This window comes from Heterostelium album, assembly GCF_000004825.1.
Source record: "Heterostelium album PN500 unplaced genomic scaffold PPL_contig12, whole genome shotgun sequence".
Taxonomy (NCBI): domain Eukaryota; phylum Evosea; class Eumycetozoa; order Acytosteliales; family Acytosteliaceae; genus Heterostelium; species Heterostelium album.
Window position 1 is genome coordinate 1,427,179 of NW_008805089.1, and position 17,597 is coordinate 1,444,775.

The window sequence follows — 17,597 nt, forward strand, 5'->3', positions numbered from 1 at the left end:
TGATCATCTTTTTTAAATATTTTTTTGTAATAAACATAATTATAATAATAATGGAAGGTAGATACATTGATAATCCTTATTTACAATCAACAATTAATAATATAGATAAACAATCATTATTAAATGAAGAATTACAATCATTATTTTCATCATCATTAAATGAAATAGATCAACAATTAAAAGATAATCAACCAACAATAAAGTATGTTTAAGAAATAAAAGTTATTTAATCTATATATATTAATAGTTTATTTATTTTATAGTAAAGATAATACAATATATACAGGTTCATTAGGATTATGTTTTAGTTATTTAATGAGATATTTAATACCAACTAGTAGTGGAAATCAACAACCAACAACCTATTTAGATCTTTGTAGAGATTTATATAATTGTTTAACAAGAGATTATCAAAAAAAGAGATCATCTAAAAAGAGAATAACTTTTCTTTCAGGTGATAATGGTTTATTAACTATTGGTATCATATTAAATTCATTAGATAGAGATAATGATAAAATGTAAAGTAACTAAATATAATCTCTGAGATTATTTTTTTATTAATAACTATAATTATTATTAGGTTAATGTTATTTAAACAATTATTAAATCAATTAAATGAAATAATCAATGATGATGATGATGATGATGATGAACAAGAATATCCATATGAATTATTATATGGTAAAAGTGGATATCTTCAATGTTTATTATTGATAAAGCGATATTGTTTAAAGAATTCTTTAGAGAGTTTACAATTGTTAGAGACATTGGATCAATCTATAGAGGCATTGGTTGTAGAAATAGTAGAGAGTGGTAGAGATTATGCGATCGATGATGAATCAGAATCACCATTGATGTATGAATGGCATCGATCACAATATTTAGGTGGTGTACATGGTTTAGCAGGTATACTTTATATGTTGATGAGTTCATTAGAGATGATCTCCATCAATCAAGAAAAGAAGAGATCAATCGATAGCGATATTCGAGAATCATTAGATTATTTGGTTTCAACGATGTTACCGAGTGGTAACTTTCCAACACGTACCGATAGTGACAGTGATCGATTGGTTCAGTTTTGTCATGGTGCACCCGGTATCATTCCCACCCTCGTAAAAGCATACTCTTATTTTAATAACGATCCAAAGTATTTAGAGTGTGCCAAGTATTCATCTAACGTCATTTGGAAGTATGGATTACTTACAAAAGGAACAGGTCTCTGTCATGGTATCTCTGGTAATACGTTTTCATTCCTTTTAATATATAAAGAGAGTAATGATCTTTGTTTTCTTTATAAAGCTATTGCTTTTGTAAAATTATCAACAACAAAATCTTTTTTTAAGCAGTAAGTTAATAGTTTACAAAAAATGTAAATTCAAATAACTAATAGTTTTTCTATAGATTAAATATACCAGATAATCCTTTTTCTTTATTCGAAGGTTTAGGTGGTTTAGCTTGGTTATTAAATGATATATTAAATATTTATAAATATGATAAAGATTATTTAAAATTAATAAATTTTCCATCTTTTTAAAAAATTAATAAACCAATAAAATAGATATTTATTACAATATATTATTCAATTAAACTCGATATTTTATCACTATTTATATTTCTATCGAATACCTTGACATTAAATCTCTCAATTGTTGAATTGAATGTATAAATCCACCACTGATTTGACTAAAGTTGTAACTAATAAAAGTTATGGCAAATAAAGAATCTATTAATCCAACCACCATCACAAACGAACTGTCAAAGGGCGATATCGACAACAGCAATATTAAGAGTGAAAATCAACCAGCTACCACCCTATTCCCAGAGATCACTCCTACTAATTCCCGTCAGGATCCATTACTAACCGATCTCTTCCAATCTAGTCTAGTACCACCCAAACTACCGATCTCCTCTCCCATCATACCAAGCCAAGCGGACGGAAAACAATTAAATAATAGTAATTTAGAGAATCATCAGTTTTTAAATATAGTTTCAACATTTAATAATAGTATTATTCGTAGTTATAAGATAATAAATTTTCAACCAAATTTTATCGATTTTCCTAAAGAAAACTATTTCCAACAGCTTCAATCAATTTTTAAATCATCAACTTTAAAAACATTTTTTCAAATACAAGAAATAGCTCAGTTTATAATAGAATCTTTATTAATATTAGGTTGCCAGTTGAATATTTTATACTCTCAAGTTAGAAGTACAGCACATAAAGTTGGTCTTGAAATAATCTTTTCTTTCCAAATTGATTAAACTCTTTAAAAAGAGGATTTGATCATTAGTAGATTTATGATATTTTATAGATGAATGACCTTATATACCTGGAGAAGATCGACCAAATAGAATCTTCTGACTTTACATGATTCTTTGATGAATTCATTACAAAAAACTGGTAAAAAATCACTCCATTGTTCTCCAGTGTCCAATTCGTTTGTTGATTGTATCTAAATGTATAAACTGAATGTTGGATTGATAATTGATGAAAAGAATGGTAAAACGTTCTGATCTTATCCAAAACTAGATTAATTGACAAATGAACATAACTCCCATCTACCATTGTTCCATTCTTTCACTTTGGTTGTAAAAACCTGATTGCTTGAAAAATCCAACATACATGAAATGAATTTACCAAATATATCTATAGGTGTCATGGTAATGATGAATCGAACCTAATATTACTAAAGATTCTATTATAACTGAGGTATTTCTTGTTTTTGAAAAACTGTTTTTAATGTTGATGATTTAAAAATTGATTGAAGCTGTTGGAAATAGTTTTCTTTAGGAAAATCGATAAAATTTGGTTGAAAATTTATTATCTTATAACTACGAATAATACTATTATTAAATGTTGAAACTATATTTAAAAACTGATGATTCTCTAAATTACTATTATCTAATATAATAACTTTTTTAGGTTGATTATTTGATGATTCATATACAGTATTAAATACTGCTTCACCCGAAGGAAATAAATCAATAATAACATTTGATAAAAACAAAGATTGTTGTGATATAATCTCTGATTCTACTTAATTAAAGTGATTTATTATTATTACTATCTATTATAAATGTTTTTTTTATTTTAGAAAATGAAAAAAGAATAGGTGATATGTTAATTTGTGGATAAGGCAAAAACAATTCAATTTTTAAATATTCTATTTATATATATAAATAAGATTTTCTTTTAAAAAAAGTTACAAAAATATGTTTGTTTTTTGTTTAAAGTACCTTTCAAGTCAATATATTGACAAAAAAAATTACAATTAAAATAGAAATAATTTTTGACTAGTTGTCTCTGATATTATCAATTAAGATATATAAAAAATAATTATTATTCTAAAAATAATCTATTTGATCAAAGAAACCTAAAAATTAGTTTAATATTTATTATTATATTCCTTTGAGCAATTGATCTATATCTTTATCTGATTTACAAAATTCTCTTTATTAAATGAAGATTGTTGGAGCCATACAACAGTACTTATGAGATGGGAGCTTATTCTATAAAGGAAATCACAGATTGGTATTGACATCACTACTACTTGCAAAAGATCTATAGAAACTGATTGAGTATTGATTTAGTTTAGTGTTGAGCTTGAGGAATTTAAGTATTTGATTGAGTTGATAACATGGGTGATGAGGTATGAATCTCCAAAAGCGGTTTCAAGACCTTCGATCGATCTTTAATTAACGTTTTAGAAATATAATTATAAATACCTACTTGATTCTTTATAAATAATATAATTATTCTTAAAATAAATACCTACTTTGACTCTTATATATTCTAAATAAAAATTTCTAACAAACTATAAAACAAAAAAAACTGATGTTTGTCAAAATTGGTTTTACAATTAAAACTATTTAAATATTTTTTTTTCAAAAATATCATAATGATTGTAGTAGAAGAGATAGTCTAATGGTATCATTCCAAAAATAAAAAACTATGAATATAGAATATGGAATTATGTTAATGGTTTATAAGATTAAAAGACAGATGATCAAAGACAACCACAATGAGAAATGCTCAAAATGTAGATAAACATCACGATGAATACAATCATAAATTAAACAGATGATCAAAATAAGAAGTTATAATCAATAAAAGAAATAGTAATATAGACAACTTTATACCAACTTTCAATCAGACAAATCAAGAGTTTCCAATATTTACCATCATCCAGAGGAGATCATTCTTTCTGTAGTGAACTACAGTCATTACACAGAATCATGAGAGGTTTTTAATATTCTTTTTTTATCTTTCCAGTAGATCAATTCCTCTACACTCTGTGATATGTAGAAACGACAAAGGTATTGGCTGTAGTTCACTACAGAAAGTCGATCGCGACAGTGAGAGCAAGCTCACCTTGACAAATCGTTTCAAGGAACACATGGAACGTGAGATTTCCACCTCTGCATCGTTGTTGACCGAAAACAAAGAGTTGGTATTTCAGGTATTCAGATCGATTCCTATCAACCGACCCCAAAGACGACTTTGTTACCACCCTCAAGGGTGCTGCCTCACATCATTCAATCCTCTTCAAAGGTGGAAATCACTATATTACACATTTGGTTGTATGTTATCAATATTGATGAATACTCAAACTGTCGACAGAAGAACAAACTAGAGCTTATGCATCAGTAAAATCAACAAAACAATACTGCAAATCAAAACAAACAAAATTTTAATATATTCATTATCTATTTTAGAACATTCATTCTATAAATAATTATAGTTACAATGATCGAAGACTACAATGATGATTCTAGTATTGAAGTAATGTTTGGTTTTTTATCTTATGCTATTTAATTTGTAAATATAAGATGATTATCAATAGCAGTATCTTAGTTTTATATTATATTTATAAGTGAAATAACATCAGAGAAAAAACATTTACAAATATTAAAAAATTGTTATATGATTTTTTTTTTTAAACTAACTTTTTTTTATATATCTATCACATATATAGTTGATAGTCGAGATTTTAACTTATTATATAAAACTCTTGTTTTATTTATTTTATTTTTAATACAATCATTAGTATTACCATTACCATGGTGTTGTTTTTGATAACTTTCTCTCACCTTTGTCGCTAAAACAAAATGCAAAAACTAGTTAACACAATTCAATTTTGTGAGTCAAATTTAATGAGAATAAAACAATTTTTTAATTTAATTTCTCTTAATCAAAGAACACAACTTTATTATCATAGTTTTTATTTTGGTTTTAATTGATTTTTTATATATTAATATTAAAATGGTATTCAAAATTCTATTTTAGGCAAAAGAGATCTTATCAAGATACAACATTAGTAGATGATGAACAAATTAACAATATAGATTTCAACAATCAATCATTAATAACTTGATATATAATCTCTATTATCAGTGTTTAGAGAGTAGTAGTTTACAGTGTAGTAGTTTACAGTTCTTTGTTGATCATCGATTCAAATTTTTAGATTCTATCGATATTAGAGGTTGCATTGAGTTCATTGTAGATGTCTTTTTTGTTCCTTCATTTGTATAAGTATAAAATGTCATCTTTTCAAAGTCGACATTACATTCACCAACAATAACTTATTTATTAATTAATGATCAAAAGAGTAATTATTATAATGTCGTACCGATTTCAATCAATAGTTTATATTATGATTTTAATGACTTCATCAATAAATATGACAATGACAATTTCAAAGTTCATATACTAGTATTTGGTTCAATTGTATAAGATATTTTATTAGAGAGTCATCTCTTTTATTTATCAATTGATTCCGAGATTGTTACATTGGTTTCGGATCACTGCAACTCTGTCAACTGCTCTTTAACAAAGTTATCAATTTGAACATCTTTTTTTTCAAATTCGTATCCCAAATATTCCATTTTGGTTATTATTTGTGTGGTCCTCTCAATCTCCAGTGTGAGGGTTTCATTGTTAGCTCATGTCGACATTTTATTATCATTTAATCCATCAAATATTGCGAGAGTTCAGATCGTATCATTCAATTCTACTCAAGAGTAAGATTAATTACACACAAAATAATGGTCATGGTATTGTTCGATGTCATATCAATAAAGATAATCTAGTTTTTAGTTGTTTGGACTTTCTTGTTTCATTAATACTGCTTCATTCAAACTCATCAAGTTATCAATTGTAAGGCTTGCGATCTTTCCAACCATATCTTCTTGTTTTTTTTAATTATACTTGTTCAAGGTGTAGAGCTTACCCTACAGTTCGTGTTTATATCTTATTGCTATCTTTCCAACCCTTACCTTAATTCATTTTGTATACAGACTTTCCAACTAGTTGTTAGTGTTTGCCAACTTTTTTTGTTCAACCATATGTTTTTTTTCAATTTTTCGGGCTATATATTTTTTATACACATATTTTTATTCACAAGATGTCATCAAGACACTTTGTTTTTGCAAGTTTGTTGTTTTTCTCAGATGACTTTGTTGTGGCACCCAACAAAAAAAAATGTTGTTACTTCTCGTGCTTTAGTGGTCATCCTTGCGCAGGGACTACTGCTAATCTTCCTCTTGCACAACATTGGAAATTCTTTAAGAGCGCTTCTGTATTGTTCCATTTTTAATGAATCCCACCCGAAGGTGGTCCAATCTTTGTATAGAATAGATCATCAAGTATTTAAATAATCTACTTAATAAAATTTAGGGAATATTTTTATTTTTAACACTATTTTTTATATTAATATCATTTTAGTAATATTAAATCTTTGATTCTGAGAGATTGAAAATTATTTATAAAAAAAATTAACAGGAATCAAATAGAATAGAAAAAAATTAAAAAAAAATTAAAAAGATTTTGTTAATTAACAAAATTGTTAATAGAATCAAATCTTTTTCATTGTTAAATATAAAAGTATTATTTTAAAGGAGGAATAATGACATCCTTCAATTTGATTACTTGTTTAAAAAAAAAAACATTTAAATTTTAATAAAACATTTATTTTTTAATAAACAAAAAAAAACTACAATCAAAATAGTATTATCTTTCTTTTACATCTTTTAATTATTTATCTTTAGAAATAAGAATTAATTTAATAACTTTATATCATAGTTTATAGAAAATAGAATTTATTTTTAAATATTTATATAAATATTTATTTATAATAATGAATAATAATAAACATTTATTATACTTGATAGGAAATCAATATTATTATGAACAGAATTATCATATAATTAATAAAAATCCTTTAGAAATAATAAATGATACATATAAACATAATATTGATATTTTTACTTTGTTTAATCGTATTTTCAAAGAATTATCAACTATATTTTTAGATTTAAAGATTGAATTGTTTATACCATATCCAGAGATTCACATATCACCCATTATATTATCATTTTCTAAAATAAAAGATAATTTATTAATTAATAATATAAATAATAAATCACTTTTATTTAAAGCAACAGAAATAATAAAAAAGCTATCATTATTTTTATCAAATGATATTGTTGATTTATTTCCTTCTGGAGAAGCTTTGTTTAATACTGTTTTTCATTCTCCTACAACTCAACCAATCAAGGTTATTATATTAGATAATAGTAATAAAGATAATCATCCTTTTCTAAAGATTGTTTCAACTTTTAATAATAGTATTATATCTAGTTATAATAATGATAATCATCAACCAAATTTTCTACCATTTCCAATAGAAATGTATTTTGAACAAATTGGTTTAATTTTTAATTCACCCAATGATTTTAAAAAATCATCAATACCAAACAATATTATTGAATCTTTATTAATATTAGGCTGTCAATTAAATATTATATATTCACATGTTAGAAGAACACCACATCAAGTTGGTATCGAAATTATTATCTATTTATATATTATCTATATAATTAATCACCCAAATGATTATGAAATATCTAAATTTCAAAATCATTATTCTTTATTATTTGAATCCATCCCAGAATGGTGTTTTAATTTTGTAAATTTCTCTATCAATAAACAAATCAACACATATTCAATCAAATCAATGACAATGGATGGCCAAACTGCTATTCCACTTCGTCCTCCAACAGATGCTAAATCAGCTTTTATTTTAGGTGTTTCATCAAATTCAAATTATAAAAAGAAACAATACCTACCAATTCCAATCATTCCAAATGATTTCAAATTGAAATCTAAAGATAACTCTGTAGTTTGTGATATCTTGGGTCTTATGGATTGCCAAGATACAGCTATAGATCAGAATCATGGTTTTTATATAATCTTTATAAGTTCATTAAATATGAAATCAAATATTATTTCAATTTTAGAATCAAAATTGATCCCATCATCATCCATCTCTAAATATTTAATTGTAAATAATTATTTTATTTTTAAAACAAATTTTTTTTATTGAAATTTTTTATATTGTTTCCTTTTTTAAACAGGTGGATATATCTATATGGTTAAATTCAATTGGTAGAAAGAGACCAACTAGAATATTATCTTTACCATTCGATAAGAAGAGATCAGGAGGTGTTCATTTTTATACACCAAAGAATATAGACTCTATCACCCAAATATTTATACAACAATCAACTAAGATAAGTGAAAAAGAAAAGAATTCACTTCTTTTTATGAATAATATGATAAATAATAATAATAATAATAATAATAATAATAATAATAATAATAATAATAATAATAATTCAATTCAATATGTTAATAATTGTTGGATATTAATTAGAGAATCAACAAAAGAACAATTGGAACATGGTAAAAGTCTGTTGAATCAATCATGTCTTGGTATCAATACTATGTTGTATCTAATGAATCTCAATCTACCAGTTGGAACTGTTCAGTTACAATCTATTAATCCTAGATTGATTATAGAGATTGCTTCATGCTATTGGAATGATGCTAAAGACAGAACTCAATTGTCTTTTATGTTGGATAAATTGGAAACACTAGACTTGGTGATTATTGGTTCATTAGATCGACTTTCTCGTCGAGTTGATGATTTCAATCATATCATTGATATCTTTGTTGAAAAGAAAGTTAGATTCATCATTATTATTGCACCAACAGATATATTTGGTAAATTCATTTCCTGTTTATTGGATTTCTCAAGCAAACAAGTATTTACAACAATGGTTAAAGAATGGAGCAATGGTAAATGGGAATTAAGTTCAATGTCAATTAATATGGTTTTGGATCAGATGAGAACGTTTTACAATGCTTTTCATCAATTATCAATTCAACAATCTATCTATACTTTGAGATATCATCAACAATCATATTGGACTGTCAATAGCATTGGATCTTTGTTTTATGAATTTTTTGAAAATCAATTCAAAATTAATTCAAATACTGTAAGAGGATCTTACTTTGTTCGTTCATCTCCTGGTAAATTTGGTCAGTCTTCTTTAAAATACAACAAGTCGACTGAAGATCAATTGTTATTTCTAAAATCAATGATTAATTTGGATAGAAAAGATAGTTTTCCTAAAACTAAAGCTCATTCCTATTTGAATGTGGACAAGAATAGACTGAATCAAGATATCATTGATGATATCGATGATTTTGTAGACGATTTAGAAGAAGGTAAGTAATTAAAATTTTAAATATTGGTTTTTTAAATAAAACTACTTGTAAACTAATTAAATTTTAATATAATTTATTAGACTCTAATGATTTTTTAATTGAAAAATCAATAGAAGAATTTAAACAATTAAAAAATTCCAATAATTTTTTAATTGTTTCTATATGTATGTAATAAATATTTTTAATATTAGTATTTTTATCTTTTGTTTAATTATTTTATTTTATTTTCATAGCTCTTGACCGATTATTACGTGATGAAAGTTTTTATGATAAGATGATTCAATGCTCAGAGGAGAATGGTTGCCTAATTATCATATTTTTTCCTACATTCAACATTATCAAGGAATTATATAAATCAAATAATAATTATTTGTTATCAACACTCAACCAAATTCTACAACATTTAAATTTAGAAACATCTACAACTCTTTCTCCTCAACTTGAACATTTAAATGAATATATCAAACTTCAAATTGAGAAGGAACAATTCTTTCAATTAACATTTAATAATGGTGTAACAGACTCCAAGTACCACTTTACTCAACAAATGGTTCTTCCAGTTTTGGTAAATCGCTCCAACAAGGATTTATTAATACAAGCAGTTCTAAATTCAAGACACTTTCTGGAATACACGAGAAAGAATATGATTCCATATACAATCTATAGAAGTAGGTTTACGAATGTAGTTGGAAACAAAACAGAGGTTTCGATTGCTGAAATTGATTTAGATAAGGAAGACAAATACTCAGTTTCAAAGTTCATGGGAACTGTTATGGATTCATGCAACCTTGGCCCTCAAGATAGAGATTTGCTAAGCCAACCTATTCAAGAAGCATCAACTTTCTTCCATGCCAAGAATTTTTCTTCACAAGCTCACTCCAACGTCAATAAGAAAGCTCATGATACTATTAGAAAGTATGTATAAATTATAATTATTAAATTGTTTTACTTAAAGTTGTTTTTTTTGTTGGATATTAATATTTTATTTTTTAATTTTAGTGTTAAATCTGTTTTGGATTTTGAAAAATATTATGATCCTTCAAATAAATATAACAAAGATGTTTTTAATATCTTTTCCAAGACTATTGTCGATGATCTAAATTCACCTTCAAAAAAGACAATCAAATCTTCCACCTCGTCAACCTCTTCTAAATCAGGTGCATCTTCAACTATAACAACCTCAACCACTACCACTTCTCAATCCTCAGAGTACTTTTGTAAAGATTGTGGTAAACCTAGAGAATATAAAACTAAAAAAGGAAAATATTGTGATGATTGTTTTAAAGCCAACAAAAACTTACAAAACAAATGTAAAAAACAAAAATTACACAATAATAAATAAATACAACATTTTGTTCTAAACTTGTACACTTATTATATCTTTATTAACATGAGGTAATAAATATATTTATAATCTAATAGTTTAAAAACAAAGTCTTGAGGTAACTTTAATATTATTTGTAATATTTTATTATTTTCTAAAGTATATATCTTTGTTTATCACTTGTGTCTTAAATATAAAGCAAATGGTTTAGAGGATGACTAACCGAGTTGTCCAGTATCCAAATCGTTGACCACCAAACATGACTCTGTTACCAAACTCAAATTAGTAGCATTAAAAAAATACTAGTTTAAGGCACAGCATAACATCAAATCAACAAAGGTGGTTCCATGACATAACTAGCTATTCGTCTCTAAACGTCTGACAGCATTGCAATCTCTCTACTACTAAGTGCGAGGCTCCTACGTGCCGCCACATGGTATGGATGTTCAACAGAGATATCTCTTGTCGCCAGTTTGCTTTTTTTTGCCAAGTGTTCATAGTACCGGAGAGTAGTATCGCATTTTAATACACAAACCAACTTTGACTATCGGTACTGCTATGCATCATCCCACACTCGACACTACTATCTTTGTTCCTACGCTACTAGTATATTAGGTGACCACATACTTTTATCGTTATTATTAATTAATGAGTGCCTTTGGTAATTGTTTGTATTTTATGTAAACTGATAGACTTTACCATTCGCATTTTTATTTACTACAAAATTAGTGGGTTAATGGTGTTCAAAAAAAAATAAAAAATAAAAATAAAAATAAAAATAAAACACAACCCTTTATAAAAAGAATTTGATTTAAAGTTAAAATATTTAAATCAAAAATGATGTTTGGCTCCAAAAAAAAAGTTTGTTACTAACACATTATCAATTAAAATTAAGAGATACAAAAAAAATATGAAGTATCAAAATATTTAATATAAAATAATTAAAAAAAAAAGAGATAAATTAATATAAAATCATTGTATTGAGGTTATTTTAGCAAAACTATTCTAAATGAGGTTTTCCAATCAGGCACAAAAGTTTTAGTAAGTTGATGGTTTTTAATTCTATCAAATTCGTTTTGGTTAAAAGTATGATAGGAGAGGCCTCTTTAACAGTTGGTTAACCTTTGTTACATTTTCAAAATATTCTCTTTATTTAGATTAGTTCACTAAATAGAGAGTAGTTTGTGTTGTATTTAATCATATTTTATTTCTTTGCGCATTTATTTTTGGTAGATATCAATTTGTTAAAGCTTTTCATTGACTACAACTGTTGTTAAATGATCAACTTCAAACCATAATTTTTAGGTATTTATTTCATATAGATAATTTGTATATTATTATTATTATTATTATTATTATTATTATTATTATTATTATTATTGTGATTGCTGCAATCACATTTCTGATATTAAGAGATGACTCAGGACTTATTGTTTTAATTAATAGTTGACTTCAATGTTGATTTCCTGATCGGTGGTGGCAATTTCCAACAGATCTATTGTTGGTGGTTGTGTTTTATTTTTATTTTTATTTTTATTTTTTATTTTTTTTTGAACACTAGTTTCATTTTTATGCAGTGTTACCACCAAAGTAGCATATAATTGAATGGGTTTGTCGAAACTGCAGTTTAGAACTCTCTTTAAAGTTACTTACAGGTTGAGATTGCTTTAGTTTCTTCCTTGCCGCCTTTGTATTTGTTGATAGTTTTTTTATTGGTGGTAGCTGCCAGTGAGATAAAACTGACTATCCATTTGAGCTATTGATTGTAGATTGTGTTTGTGTGGTGACTTGCTCAACTTCTTCATTGGCAGTTTGATTTCATCTTCCGTAGGTGGCTTGCCAATATCTATATAGTCATCGACAAGTTCTAATGTTTATGGCTTTAGTGACATTCCAAGCATTATCAGTTACCGCAGCCATTACCTTGTCTTTACTATTCCATAACTCAAGGCAACTCACTTGTTGATTTGATAATCTTATCTGCTGTATTTCCAATACAAATGATACATTAATAACTTTATCCAAGTGAGATGTGATTGTGGTAAACTTGTCATTCTGATTGTTATGCCAACGATTTGTTGTTATTGCCACCCAATCTGCACGATCTATTTTCTGCTTCATCACATTTGTAAGCTCTTTCATGAGATCACTTCTCCTTAAACCTCTACACTTGGTGGTAATAGTTTAAAGTTTGTAAAAACTCGTTAAACTCATCATTCTTTTTATTTTCGACCTTTAATGTAAAAAAATGTTTATAATCATTATTCCTTCAAAATTATTGTAAAAGAGTTTGATTTTAACTTTATATTGTTATTTATTATTCTTATATTTTTATAAATTTAATTTGACTACACTTAAAAACATACTTTGATAGTTTTGTCCTCTTGTTTTATTTATTTATTTTTTAATACATCATTAGACACCCCTTTAGTGTTTTGTGGCTTTTAATTAGTTGTTAAATAGTGTAGTTTTTAATTACTTTTTTGCACCTTTGTCGCTAAAGAGATCTTATCAAGATACAACATTAGTAGATGATGAACAAATTAGCAATATACCCTTAAACAATCAATCATTAATAAATCTCTATTCTCAGTGTAAATGACACTTTAAGATCACAAGGTTTACAGTTCTTTGTTGATATTTTATCATTCAAATTTTTAGATTCTATCGATATTAGAGGTTGCATTGAGTTCATTGTAGATGTCTTTTTTGTTCCTTCATTTGTATAAGTATAAAATGTCATCTTTTCAAAGTCGACATTACATTCACCAACAATAACTTATTTATTAATTAATGATCAAAAGAGTAATTATTATAATGTCGCCATTTCAATCAATAGTTTATATTATGATTTTAATGACTTCATCAATAAATATGACAATGACAATTCAAAGTTCATATACTAGTATTTGGTTCAATTGTATAAGATATTTTATTAGAGAGTCATCTCTTTTATTTATCAATTGATTCCGAGATTGTTACATTGGTTTCGGATCACTGCAACTCTGTCAACTGCTCTTTTAACAAAGTTATCAATTTGAACATCTTTTTTTTCAAATTCGTATCCCAAATATTCCATTTTGGTTATTATTTGTGTGGTCCTCTCAATCTCCAGTGTGAGGGTTTCATTGCTAGCTCATCGACGTTTTCATATCATTTAATCAATTATTCTCAAGAGTAATTCTGTATAGGTATCTATCTCAATTGAGTATACTTGGTCATTTATTTAGTGTCTTCTTTAATGATCATGGTATTGTTTGATGTCATATCAACATTCATTCGGTTATCATGATCCAGTTTTTAATTGTTTGGACTTTCTTGTTTCATTAATACTGCTTCATACACTTACATGTGTAAGGCTTGCGATCTTTCCAACCATACCCATTCTCTTTTTTCAGGTTATCAGCTTTATTCATACCTGTATGGCTTGTGATCTTTCCAACCATCTTCTTGTTTTTTTTTTTAATTATCCTTGTACTACCTGACTATAGGTGTAGAGCTTACCCTACAGTTCGTGTTTATATCTTCTTGCGATCTTTCCAACCATACCATTCATTTTGTATACAGACATTCATTGTTAGCTCATGTCGACGTTTTCATATCATTCAATTCTTCTCAAGAGTAATTCTGTATAGGTATCTATCTCAATACTTTGGTGTGTTCTTTGGTCATGGTATTGTTCGATGTCATATCAACATGATCATCTAGTTTTTAGTTTGGACTTTCTTGTTTCATTGTTAGGCTTGCGATCTTTCCAGTACCCTACCATACCCATTCTCATTTTTTAGGTTATAAGCATTCATACCTGTATGTTTTCTCTACTCTTTGGTCATTTGGTGTGCTCTTTGGTCATGGTACTGTTCGATGTCATTAATTTTCATGATCATTCAGTTTTTAGTTGTTTTGACTTTCTTTTTTCATTCATTGTAAGGCTTGCGATCTTTCCATACCATTCATTTTGTATACAGACTTTCATTGTTAGCTCATGTCGACGTTTTCATATCATTGTATCTAGGGATCTATCTCATTATTTGGTGTGTTCTTTGGTCATGGTATTGTTCGATGTCATATCAATTTTCATGATCATCTAGTTTTTAGTATGGACTTTCTTGTTTCATTCATTGTTCGTGTTTATGTCTTCTTGCGATCTTTCCAACCATTCATTTTGTATACAGACTTTCAGTTGTTAGTGTTTGTCAACTTTTTTTGTTCGACCATATGTTTTTTTTCAATTTTTCAGGCTCTATTTTTTTTATACACATATTTTTATTCACAGGATGTCATCAAGACACTTTGTTTTAGCAAGTTTGTTGTTTTTCTCAGATGACTTTGTTGTGGCACCCAACAAAAAAAAATGTTGTTACTTCTCGTGCTTTAGTGGTCATCCTTGCGCAGGGACTACTGCTAATCTTCTCTGTATCGTTCCAATTTTAATGGATCCCACCCGAGGGTGGTCCAATCTACCATTACGATCAAGGACATTATCAATCCACGATTCTTTACGACCATTTTTGGTTATGGTTACGAGTTTTTACTTTTTTTGTCAATTTTTTTGCAAGACATTTTTATTTTTTTTAATTTTAACAATTTAATTCATGACATTTCATTAATCAACATATTCTTACCTTTTTTATATATCTCATTTTAAATTATTACATCCAACTCAATCCCCTACATTATCTTTTTAATCCCACATTTACATTTTTTTTTCAACACCACCCAACATTTTTTTTTTTTTTTCAGTTATTTTTTGTAATCGATAGTTATTAATTAAATTTTCACAGGCGAACTACCCACACTATTTTTTAATTACGTATCGTTTTATATGGGGTTCGTAATTAATATTAATTTTATTTAAACATCAAAAAATAAATATTTGATTATAAGTTGACAAAACAAAGTAAACAATTAAATAAAAAAAAAATTATAATTCATCAATTTTTATATGAGGGTTTACTGCAAATCACTTTTTGGCAGGGTTCCAAAAAAAAAAAAATTTGTATGAGGGTTGTTTTTTTTTTTTTAGAACTTTTTGGTATCAAAACAATTTTTTTGATTAAACGTTTCGTTACTATCAATTTTTTTTCTATATGACTTCATTCCTATGATTTGTTTTGTTTCATTTAAAAAAAAAAAAATTATTTAAAAATATCTTATTGTAACAAGTTTGTTAATAAACTTTGTTATTTTTTATTTTTATCAAAACAATTTTTTGTTTTCAAACTATCAAATGTATAATTGTATTTTTTTTATTATTTTTTTTCTTGCATTATTGCAAAATTTATAAACTCAGTTAAATTTCAATTTCTGATGATTTCTATTTTTTTTTTTTTTTTTTTTTTTTTTGAAAAATATACGTTAAACTTTTTTTACCACATCAAAAATATAATTTTTATTATAATGCAGAACACATATTTGAAAGTACGATAATAGTCATTTATTGCTTCACTTGACTTGATTGGTCATAGCTAACTATAATAACCTTATTTACGGCTCCAATTTAATTATTGGACTTACTGTAAAGAAGGACTTTTAGTAAGACATTCTTGCTTTTCGCTGAATCTTATCTTATTAAAAGTAAAATTATCTATTAGCTAATGACCTATCATGCATATGTAAGCAACGAGTGATTGGAATCTGCTTAAACAAATATTTATTTTATTACCCTAATTCATTTGTGTAGCTACTTAACTTGCTGCTTCACTACGATTGGTAGCTCTTGTACAGAACCCAACTTAGTTGGCCTCGCTGTACAAGAATTACTTTTAGTAAGAAACTCACGCTATTGCTTGACCTCGTCTTATTAAGAGTAATGCGCTATCGATCAGAAATGCAACAACATGTTAAGCCTAGCAAAAGTGATTGGGATCTACTTAACCAGATATTTAGTTTAGAATATGAATTAATAGACAACAATTCTGATCAATCTAAAAAATCAACAACAGATAATCCATTTACATATTATTCAAATAAGTTTAATATCAACCCACGTTGGGTTTCAATTAGCATAATCATACCAAAAAGTTCCAAAATTTTCTTTAATTGTATTCAAAGTCATTTGTATAATAACTATAAACAATAATTAAACTATAGTCAATCTAACAATTAAAATTTAACTTTTCTATAGAAAAGACCTATCGACCAAATTGACAGTTTGAAATTAACCAATCTTTGTGAACAACTCAGCAACAGCCTTGCGCTTTGAAACGCATACAGAAAATAAGAGACACAGGCAAACACCAACAAATAGCAACCCAGCAACAACAACAACAAATTACAAATATAGTTAGAGCAGTAAGTAACTTATATAAATATATATTACAAACATTATCTAATGATATTCATTATTATTATTATTATCGTCAACAATAGTAGAACCAATCTCGACACAAGACGACCCACTTCTCAAAAATAATACCACTAGCGGTACAATATATAACATCGCTTTATCCGATATTAGCAGAAGCCAGGAAGTTATCATCAGTTCAGCTCAATTATCAACACAACAAACAACAACCAAATCAATATCAATATCAATTCAATATCTTTTGTGAATAATAATATAGATAAGATCAATGACCTTCAGACCAAGCTCAACCAGTCAGAGACTAACATCAATGACCTTAAAACCAAGCTCAACCAGTCAGAGACTAACGCCAATGATCTTCAGACCAAGCTCAACCAGTCAGAGATAGAGATCAA

The 17,597-nt window shown here is 26.8% G+C and overlaps 6 protein-coding genes across 6 annotated transcripts; 5 read left to right on the forward strand and 1 right to left on the reverse strand.

The window, feature by feature from the left end:
* Positions 1 to 50: 50 nt before the first annotated feature.
* PPL_05792 (lanthionine synthetase C family protein) lies at positions 51 to 1,534 on the forward strand (the record flags this gene model as incomplete). Its single annotated transcript, XM_020576665.1, has 4 exons — positions 51 to 202; positions 264 to 518; positions 581 to 1,345; positions 1,402 to 1,534. 4 exons carry the CDS (start codon positions 51 to 53, stop codon positions 1,532 to 1,534), a joined length of 1,305 nt encoding a protein of 434 aa, XP_020433914.1.
* A 173-nt stretch (positions 1,535 to 1,707) lies between these two features.
* PPL_05793 (uncharacterized protein) lies at positions 1,708 to 2,262 on the forward strand (the record flags this gene model as incomplete). The annotated part of the gene is made up of 1 exon (XM_020576666.1): positions 1,708 to 2,262. The coding sequence occupies one exon, from the start codon at positions 1,708 to 1,710 to the stop codon at positions 2,260 to 2,262; it is 555 nt and encodes a 184-aa protein (XP_020433915.1).
* Positions 2,263 to 2,531: 269 nt separating this feature from the next.
* On the reverse strand, positions 2,532 to 4,225 carry PPL_05794 (uncharacterized protein; the record flags this gene model as incomplete). The annotated part of the gene is made up of 4 exons (XM_020576667.1): positions 2,532 to 2,678; positions 2,733 to 3,037; positions 3,773 to 3,815; positions 4,181 to 4,225. 4 exons carry the CDS (start codon positions 4,223 to 4,225, stop codon positions 2,532 to 2,534), a joined length of 540 nt encoding a protein of 179 aa, XP_020433916.1.
* Positions 4,226 to 4,397: 172 nt separating this feature from the next.
* Positions 4,398 to 10,913, forward strand: PPL_05795 (uncharacterized protein; the record flags this gene model as incomplete). Its single annotated transcript, XM_020576668.1, has 11 exons — positions 4,398 to 4,404; positions 4,469 to 4,581; positions 5,288 to 5,318; positions 5,466 to 5,527; positions 5,558 to 5,713; positions 6,405 to 6,432; positions 7,171 to 8,342; positions 8,416 to 9,571; positions 9,652 to 9,735; positions 9,805 to 10,486; positions 10,571 to 10,913. 11 exons carry the CDS (start codon positions 4,398 to 4,400, stop codon positions 10,911 to 10,913), a joined length of 3,834 nt encoding a protein of 1,277 aa, XP_020433917.1.
* Positions 10,914 to 11,543: 630 nt separating this feature from the next.
* On the forward strand, positions 11,544 to 13,624 carry PPL_05796 (uncharacterized protein; the record flags this gene model as incomplete). Its single annotated transcript, XM_020576669.1, has 4 exons — positions 11,544 to 11,566; positions 11,891 to 11,936; positions 12,727 to 12,845; positions 13,489 to 13,624. 4 exons carry the CDS (start codon positions 11,544 to 11,546, stop codon positions 13,622 to 13,624), a joined length of 324 nt encoding a protein of 107 aa, XP_020433918.1.
* A 145-nt stretch (positions 13,625 to 13,769) lies between these two features.
* PPL_05797 (uncharacterized protein) lies at positions 13,770 to 17,590 on the forward strand (the record flags this gene model as incomplete). Its single annotated transcript, XM_020576670.1, has 11 exons — positions 13,770 to 13,800; positions 14,387 to 14,516; positions 14,864 to 14,902; positions 14,994 to 15,080; positions 15,172 to 15,200; positions 15,922 to 15,962; positions 16,490 to 16,510; positions 16,669 to 16,955; positions 17,120 to 17,193; positions 17,268 to 17,445; positions 17,467 to 17,590. The coding sequence occupies 11 exons, from the start codon at positions 13,770 to 13,772 to the stop codon at positions 17,588 to 17,590; spliced, it is 1,041 nt and encodes a 346-aa protein (XP_020433919.1).
* Between the last annotated feature and the right edge of the window lie 7 nt (positions 17,591 to 17,597).